Source organism: Salmo trutta, chromosome 13 (assembly GCF_901001165.1).
Source record: "Salmo trutta chromosome 13, fSalTru1.1, whole genome shotgun sequence".
Lineage (NCBI taxonomy): Eukaryota > Metazoa > Chordata > Actinopteri > Salmoniformes > Salmonidae > Salmo > Salmo trutta.
Genome location: NC_042969.1, coordinates 69209522 through 69219225, shown reverse-complemented (window position 1 = coordinate 69219225; position 9704 = coordinate 69209522). Strand labels below are relative to the sequence as shown.

The 9704-nt window shown below is 44.8% G+C and overlaps 1 protein-coding gene across 1 annotated transcript in view; it reads left to right on the top strand.

The window, feature by feature from the left end:
* Positions 1–7406: 7406 nt before the first annotated feature.
* The window catches only part of LOC115206439 (CXADR-like membrane protein), an 84503-nt gene continuing 82205 nt past the window's right edge, over positions 7407–9704 (top strand). Inside the window, exon 1 of the mRNA XM_029773446.1 lies at positions 7407–7934. Coding sequence (XP_029629306.1) covers positions 7874–7934 — 61 coding nt within the window. The 5' untranslated portion in view covers positions 7407–7873. The remainder of the gene's footprint in view (positions 7935–9704) is intronic.

The following is a 9704-nucleotide window of genomic DNA, read 5'->3' as shown; positions in this document are numbered from 1 at the left end:
GCCCAGTCCGACTCGTCCTGTTCCCGCTCCCCGCACTAGACTGGAGGTGCGTGTTCCCAGTCTGGCACGTCCAGTACCAGCACCACGCACCAGGCTTCAAGTGAGTCAGCCCAGTCCGACTCGCTCTGTTCCCGCTCCCCGCACTAGCCTGGAGGTGCGTGTTCCCAGTCTGGCACGTCCAGTACCAGCACCACGCACCAGGCTTCAAGTGAGTCAGCCCAGTCCGACTCGTCCTGTTCCCGCTCCCCGCACTAGACTGGAGGTGCGTGTTCCCAGTCTGGCACGTCCAGTACCAGCACCACGCACCAGGCTTCAAGTGAGTCAGCCCAGTCCGACTCGTCCTGTTCCCGCTCCCCGCACTAGCCTGGAGGTGCGTGTTCCCAGTCTGGCACGTCCAGTACCAGCACCACGCACCAGGCTTCCAGTGCGTCGGCTCAGTCAGGAGTCGCCAGAGCTGCCCGTCGGGTCAGGAGTCGCCAGTGCTGCCCGTCAGTCAGGAGTCGCCAGAGCTGCCCGTCAGGCAGGAGTCGCCAGAGCTGCCCGTCAGCCAGGAGTCGCCAGAGCTGCCCGTCAGTCAGGAGTCGCCAGAGCTGCCCGTCAGTCAGGAGTCGCCAGAGCTGCCCGTCAGTCAGGAGTCGCCAGAGCTGCCCGTCAGTCAGGAGTCGCCAGAGCTGCCCGTCAGTCAGGAGCCGCCAGAGCTGCCCGTAAGTCAGGAGCCGCCAGAGCGGCCCGTCTGCCCGGAGATGCCAGAGCGGCCCGTCTGCCCGGAGATGCCAGAGCGGCCCGTCTGCCCGGAGATGCCAGAGTGGCCCGTCTGCCCGGAGATGCCAGAGCGGCCCGTCTGCCCGGATCAGCCAGAGCGGCCCGTCTGCCCGGATCAGCCAGAGCGGCCCGTCTGCCAGGATCAGCCAGAGCGGCCCGTATGCCAGGATCAGCCAGAGTGGTCCGTCTGCCCAGAGTCTGCCGATGACACGAAACCAAGGGAGTCTAGCAGCAACCCTGAACTGCATAAGCCTGACAATTCAGAACTTAAAGGATTAACTGTCTAATGATTGAGTCTGCCTACAGTGTGGAAAGGAGGTCAGCCTACGATCCGGAACGAGGGGTGTCTGCCTACGGCCCGAATTGGATTAAGTCGGTCGGCTATCTGGAGGACAATAGGCCGGAGCCTGAACCACCACCTGCATAGGTGGGTTGGGGAGGGGGGGTGTAGCACAAGTACCGTCGGTGACGGCAGCCACCCTCCCTTCCCTCCCTTTCGTTTAGGGGGATATTTTGTTGTTGTTTCGGGTTTTGTTTATTTAGGAGGTGCATCCGGGGTCTGCACCTTTAGGGGGGGGGGGGGGGTACTGTCACGTCCTGACCAGTATAAGGGTTAATTGTTATTGTAGTTTGGTCAGGACGTGGCAGAGGGTATTTGTTTTATGTGGTTCGGGGTGGTGGTTTTTGTAGAAGGGCATTTGATTTATGTATTCCGGGGTTTTTGGGCACTGTGTCATATTCATGTATTTCTATGTTTTGTCTAGTGAACCTGTTTCTTTGTTTAGTTAATTGGGGTTGGGACTCTCAATTGAAGGCAGGTGTTGTCTCTTTGCCTTTGATTGAGAGTCCTATATATTAGGGTGTGTTTGGGTTTGTATTTTGTGGGAGATTGTTTCTGGTTTAAGCGTGAGTAAGCCTTTCAAGACTGTTTCGTTGATTGTGAGTTCGTTCTTTTGTTATTTTGGTGTTCACTTCGTTATTTTAATAAACGTAAAGATGAGCATCCACATTCCTGCTGCATTTTGGTCCTCCTTTCCCAACGACAACCGTGACACTAGCAGGGTCTTGTAGATGACCTGGAGCCAGTGGGTTTGGCGACGAGTATGAAGCGAGAGCCAGCCAACGACAGGTCGCAGTGGTGGGTAGTATATGGGGCTTTGGTGACAAAACGGATGGCACTGTGATAGACTGCATCCAATTTGTTGAGTAGGGTATTGGAGGCTATTTTGGAAATGACGTCGCCGAAGTCGAGGATCGGTAGGATGGTCAGTTTTACGAGGGTATGTTTGGCAGCATGAGTGAACGATGCTTTGTTGCAAAATAGGAAGCCAATTCTAGATTTAACTTTGGATTGGAGTTGCTTAATGTGAGTCTGGAAGGAGAGTTTACAGTCTAACCAGACACCTAGGTATTTGTAGTTGTCCACATATTCTAAGTCACAACTGTTCAGAGTAGTGATGTTGGATGGGCGGGCAGGTGCAGGCAGCGATTGGTTGAAGAGCATGCATTTAGTTTTACTTGTATTTAAGAGCAGTTGGAGGCCACGGAAGGAGAGTTTAGAGGCATTGACTCTGTATTGGAATGTGGTTTTCCTTAAGATTAATAACAGTACATGTCCAGTTTTTCACACTCCTTCACATGGTAGATTATGTTCCCTTTTAATGATGAAAACACCTCTTCAACCCTTCCATTAAAAAATGCAGTGGTAATGCAGTTCAGCAAGGGACAGATGCTAACATAATTTGTCCTGCTCTTGCAACTATTGAGTTGACCTTGGGTGATGTCTTGTGTTATCTCCAAACTCTGCCTTAATCAATTCACAGTCTATGAGCCTTAAGAAGGATTTCCCATGAACATCAAACTGCTCTCTTCATCTCCCTCTATACCCATACATTGAAACAAGAGCATCTGGAGCCTATATTGAAGTAATTCTGTGAAAAATTCAATCTCACCCACCATGACCCAAAGGACACTTTTAGCCTATAGGGGTAGGGAGTCACATAAAATACATCAAAATGACTTTCCACCTTTCCCAGACATTGACAGACTTAGGCCTTGACCTTACATGTCTAGTACTAATATGAACTATTACCCCTTTCATCAAGCAGAGATTCCATGGTCCTGAATTCAAGAGCTGTTTTGTTCCTCTGATGGTTAGAAGATAACATGTTTCATATTTAGCACATTGTCCAAAGGTGCATCCTACAATAAGTTTGAGTATTGTAGGCTTAGTATTGTGGTGAACAAACTAGTTGTATTTATAAGCAGCAGAGTCAGGTCCCCTCATTTAGCAGCATGATTGATGTAGACCTGTGGAGAACTGATGGGTCCCCCCCCCACCTGACATATGATGCAAAGCACCTGTTGATTTACACTGGCTCTCCTAGCTGTGGCGTGCGCCTCACATCACATCACATCCCTCACTCCCCATTCCCCAGATAGGGAACACTTCATCAAGGGAGGAGTGGTGGGATTGGAGAAGGAGAGGGGAGGTGGCATGACATAAAACACCTTACCTCCTCCTTAACCTCCACCCTTCACTTGAGCCTTTCTCAAGGCTTCCTTGTTTGCTTAGAAAGCTAGCCAGTATTGCATTTGTTATTTGTTTGCTATTTTATTAGGATCCCCATTAGCTGTTGCAAAAGCAGCAGCTACTCTTCTTGGGGTCCACATCATCATCCATGTCCAGCATTTATGTGAATAGACCTTAAAAGACAAAGGGATCAATGGCAAGGAAGGCAGTCAATTTGCATTTAAATCCCAAGCTAATCAGCTAATTCATTTGGTTCAATAATGCATCCCAAGCGCCCAATCGGTGGCTGGGGCTCCTCAATGTCCTAATAGGTACGTAAAGATTGTTTTCTCTTTTCCCATTATCCGCTTTTGCAGGGGGAAGGGTATGGGAGGGGTATGCAATCTGGTACAGTTTCTCTTTGGGATAAACTTCCTCCTGTCAAAGAGGCTGCCCCTGTGGAATAGAGATGAAATAAAAACAACAACACCAAAAACAACAGTGGCTCATTGGGGAGTGGAGAGGAGAGACTGAGCCAGGCGAGAATTCCTAAGCAACCCGTTTGCATCTCTTAGTGAAGGAAGTGGGCTATGCTAACATAGTAACTCAGTTTGCAGAATATCACTTGATATCTTTGAATGAATGGTTCACTCTACATATCCAAGACAATCTGTTCCCCAGATATGCAGCATGAGTATATGCAGTATCTCACACACTACCTTTGAGGGGGTTTTTGAGCACACAACCATTCACACAAAGGTACAAATAATTTTCCAATTAGGCCAAATGTATTTATTTCAGTACTTAAGAATATTGTTGATTTATAGCTATAAGATATAGCATTTTCCTGCGTCTAGTGGTGCTGAAAATACCAAGCAAATGTTGTGTGCAATGTAGTGGAAATTATGTTGAAAAGAGATTGATCTGTTTACCTTGAATGCACCAGGCATTGTACTACCCAGTGCAGAGGAGGCTGGTGGGAAGAGCTATAGGAAGATGGGCTCATTGTAATGACTGAAATAGAATAAATGGAACGTAGTCAAACGTGGTTTCCATTATATGTTTGATGTGTTTGATACCGTTCCATTTATTCCATTCCAGCCATTACAATGAGCCCATCTTCCTATAGCTCCTCCCACTAGCCTCCTCTGACACAGTGGAATATTTTACCTCTCAAAGATACAACCATGAGATTCAGCATAAACAGTGATCAAATTCAGCCTTTTTGACAATAATCTTCCGACTGACACCTTTTGATCCATTCAAGCAGCTTACAAATGCAAAACAAAACATTGGTTCCACATTTGGCTCTTGATTGTGATTTTGTCATTTCCCTTGTCTTTAATCAGTGCATGATAAACATTTTCTGATTTCTCTCTCCCTCTCTGATTCTCCACGATTAAAGCTTCATGAAGAAATCAAAAAGAAGACTCAGAGTAACATCTGCTTTTGAAGTCATTGGTCCTTTAAATGCAAGGAGTGTGCACTGCTCCCCCCAAAAATTATGTGAATAGCAAATGACAGACAGAGAGCAAGAGAGAGAAAGAGAGAGAGAGAGAGTGACAAACATTCACTAACCCCTAGCAGTAATATTAGATCAATAAACATGCATCTGAACAATCACTTTTCCTCTTGCCATGACGACGTCATGGTGAGAGAGGCAGAAACAAAGGACCTTTGGGAAGATAATATATTCATGTGATTGGATTAAAAAGTTCTGCCTGCATGTGGATATGAGCAGGACTGGCTGTGCCTGGCTGTGCCTGGCTGTGCCTGGCTGTGCTCTACTACACAGGAGGGAATGCGCTTTACTGACCTATAAACAAACATCCAATGTGGATCAATAGGCCGAGTGGTCTATGCTGCCTCGAGATGCTGACCATAAATCTCCCAGGGCCACCCTCTCCCTCATTAAATTATAAAAGATCTGTGAGCCGTGAAAGACTAACGGTGAAGGATCCCAGCGGTGCCTAAAAACAGAGCCCAACAAAATAGATTTTTCAGTCCATATTGTTATTCAAGAATCCTTTAAAGTCTGTCTGCGGTCTCTGATGTCAGGACTCAAAGACAGGCTCAACTTCCTGCAGAGCTCATGTACATCTGTGGTGTGTTAGCTCGTCAAGAAAATGCTTACACCTTCGTGTGATGTCACGACCACGGAAATACGGTGTAAGAGCAACCAGGAACACTTGCCAGGTCCTTTCCTGACGTCCGAGCCATAGCGCATTGCTTGTTATATTTGAATTGTAAATCCACTTACAGTACATAAGTTAGGAGTGCTCGAAACTAAAACGGAAGCCATGTTGTGTCTGAAGCTTTAAAAAACCTTGCACATAGGAGGATTACATTTTCATTCGGTGAAAGAAGAGTCCCAACACATCACCATTATCATTTTTAAAGGGGGTCTGTTCCCACAAATGGAATCATTATGCCAACACTGATGCCTCATACAACACTGGCTCTGGGGGAATGAACAACAGGACAGAATGTGGCACATTGTAATGCTAGTTCACCAATCAGTGCTGACAAGGACCTGTTTCCACACTAGTGATTTTTCAGGGCCTGTGGTATTAATATCAGCCATCTGCATTAAGGTGCTATATCATGCACCAAGGCCATGCCACCAAGTTCACGTCCATGGCAGGGTCTGCTTCCCATTTATGATGGGTGACCTGCTGCATGATAATTAGTATCTACCTCACAATATTTAATCTAACTGCATTACATTTTAGTCTTTTAGCTTTTCAGGAGCAATTATGGTTAAGTGCCTTGCTTAAGGGCACATTAACAGATGTTTCACCTAGTTGGCTCGAGGATTAGAACCAGCAACCTTTCAGTTACTGGCCCTACACTCACTTGGCTACCTGCCGCCCCTACAGTAGCTGTGGCAAACTTATCCTTTGGGGACAATTCAGTACAGGTACCTATGTGTTTGCGATCAGTTCAGTGGTGATCGCATGATCAACTGCTCAGAGATTGTGCCATGTTATCACATTTGCTCATTGAGTAAGCTGGGCATTGCACCCCCAATGCTATTGCTTTGCTTCTCTCCTGGAATTGTGCTGACAGTACCAAGCCTGTCTATGGTTATGCCTTGGATTTCAGCATCAAGGGTAATCTTCCATCCATCATAGTTTGACAATCTGTGTTGGAGGAGTAAAGTTACATGTTATGCTCTTACTCTTCGACAATGAATTGAGTAGTCGCAATGAGACAATTATATAAATGACATGTTCGCCATAAGATTGATCGACGTCTATCAATAACATTGTCAAAATAGGACACATTTATGAATACAAAAAAAACGTATCAGTTTGTATAACATTTGAAGGAGCTCTCTGACAAAACTGCACTTTCTATAGCACATGGGTAGAGTGAGACAAATAGAAGCACTTCCATATCCCTCCTGGCACATTAGCTTGATGTAGATGGAGGGGAAGGAGGCATTGTTTCAAGCTATCTAGTTATTGGGATGGAAAGGAATGGGGGGTCTTGTGCTCAAAGAGCCACTTCAGAGAGAAGCAGCAGTGAGGGGGAGCGCTGGCCTGGTGGCCACTGGAGACCCCAGACCCCAGCCCTATTTCAGTAGATTGTTCAGAGACAGAAGAGGAGATTCATCTGTCTCAATGCCTGATAGGAAATGTTGCTCCTCTCTCTGTTTGTTTATTTACCTCACTGTTGCACAGTCACACATTCTACAGCCAGGGAACCCATGAATGGATACATAAATCCTGTCTGCGTGTGCACTATAACTCCAGGATAATGGACACTTATTACTACAAGCCAATAGATGTGTCCACAGAAAAATGCTAGAACTATGTGTTGAGTAGTGAAATTTGTTACAATTGTTTGAAATTGCAAATATATATTGAATTTATATGCTATATATAGAAAAAATAAGGAATTACAGTCATTTATTTCCCATTTCAATCTTTCCCATGTATTACATTTCCGCTGTGCTGTCTCCCAAACGAGTCCATTGTTTTTCCAGATCCAGCATGCACTATTGTAAAAATAATGCAAAAACATAAAATAAAAAACATTTTCATTCAGACATTTGTAGGGGGGAACACTGTTACCCTTTTGATGCACTGCTAAGGAAGTGGGCCTCAGGTAACCTACCCCACAGTCAGACCAGCCCAAGATGCCTTTGTGGTCAGATGAGGCAATGTGAGCGCTTCAAGCTCTAGAGGTCTCCATCCAGCATGCAGCAACATCCACGTATCGGGATTGTTCCCCTCACTTTCTAGTGCAGCGGACAGCGGTATAGGAAGGAGAGGAGAACGCTCAGAGCCACGGAGACAGAGGGAACCTGAGACAGGCACGCGTCCCGAACGACACAGAAAGGAAGGGAACTTTGATTTGACGCGTGGCCGATAATGATGAAATTGACGATATGAAAGAGCTGCATTCCTTAGTGAAGGGAATAATTGACATTTCGAGTGTTCCAATATATGATGTCCTTGGATCCCTGCTCATTGTAGATTATATTTAATTGCTCTCTCCTATTTCTGAAATCTTTCTTTATTGTGATTGTACACTTCGTTCACCCGCATGAATTTTAAGGCAGTCTGAGCGCATTGTTTCCAGCTTCGTTGCATGGGATTTCCAGTCGTGTCGGGTGCGGTGATGTCTGCAACATTTCGCTCTTTGTTTCTGGGTAAGTGAGTTCCCATTCATATGAAAATATTTAGTTATTAATAGGAGATGATCAATAACATGATAAAGGATGTTATTGGGGTTATGATTTATATCGAGCCGTTATGTAGGCTATTGTTCACAAAAAATGTTACCATAGCTGACAGCGCTCAATCTTCGTAATTTTATCCAGAATTATATCGAAATTAGCCTACAAATAATGTAACATAAGCTGTTCATAATATTTATCTCAAGTTCTTTATGAATAGCCTAGATCAGTTTGACAAATTAGCCATTTTAAAATGTAAAATAAATAGTGAGATGAGACTTCATTGTGATAAGTAATTCAATGGAAAATGTGTGTTAAGAAGAAAAAGTTAACTTCGGAAAAAAAGCCCCTACAATGTGAATTGAAAGCAGATGTTTCTGTTTTATGATCACTGTACAAAGGCTGCACTTCAGGCATCCCTCCACTTGACTGGTGCTGGAGAAAGACTGTAGTGTGAGTGTATTGTATTGTCCATTGTCTGTTAATGACAGATTTAACACAACTGCTTCTTAACAGAAAGCACAAAGACAGGGCACGCCACCTATAATCCGAATCCCAAACTAATGTGTTGTGACACCGATTGGCAAAAATAGATATTTCTAATAGATCATGGGAGGTGGTGAGAGTGGCTCGCTGGTGCCCTGAGAGGGACGTGACCGCGAGATGAGGAAGCTAGATATCGCGTGCCCGCGTGTGCCGGGGTCAGAGCTGGCGAGAGTTGTGCAAAGCAAACATGAGTGAGTCAGACAAGTGATGTGCGTTGCCATTGTGTTAATTTTCCATAGCCAATAGGCTGGGGATAACTGGGTTGACAGTCTAGACATGCAATCATAGCTCTAGTGAACTGTATTATCAGCTATTAATTTTGTTAGCTGGTGGTGATGATGATGATGGTGATGAAGTTGATGTGATGGTGGTGGTGAAGATGATGGTGAATATTGGTGATGGTGGTGATGATGATGATGGTGGTGATGATGGTGATGTTTTGGTGGTGGTGGTGATGATGATGTTGATTATGATGGAATTGATATTATTTATTTGTATTTGGCAGATTCGTGTAGTGCTGATGTGTAGGTTGGAATTGATAGTCAGATGGCATACATGTAGTGGTGACATACCCCTCTGTGCAGTCTTTCATAATGGCAAACCAGGTTGAAGAACATTTCCCTTATAGTTATGAACAGTATTTATTTAAGACCAACCCAGAGGCTGAGCTAAGAGAGAAGAGCTTATTTTATTATGGAATGATCAATACTAATTAATAGAGCTCATTTCCTTTTAATTTGTCTTTGGCCTTGGAAGTCCAGAGACATCCTTAATTTAATATCTGTGGGAGATGTAGTATGCAGTGTTCCCATTATAGATAAGTACCACAATTAAACACCACAGAATTCCTTAACTGCCTTTATCAAGGCTTACATCACAAAATGAATGGTGCAGTAGAAGGTCAAATGATATGATAAAGACTGTAAAACAGCTGGAAGTAGAACCAGAGTAACCAAACCAAAGTAGTGGAGCTTAATGATGGATTGCCTGCCTGTCCTTCCCTCAGCAATATATGGTTTTGAATGGAACATGTTAAATGACTGTCCAGGAAGTAATAACAAATTGTAATTCACTTGACAGAAATGTAATGGGAAAAAGTGAGTAGCCCTTCGGTTGGAGTTATCCATTTCCAACCCGCAAACACCCTCATTTCAAATGGAGCTTATCCACTTTGACCACTATGATATTTAGCAGTCT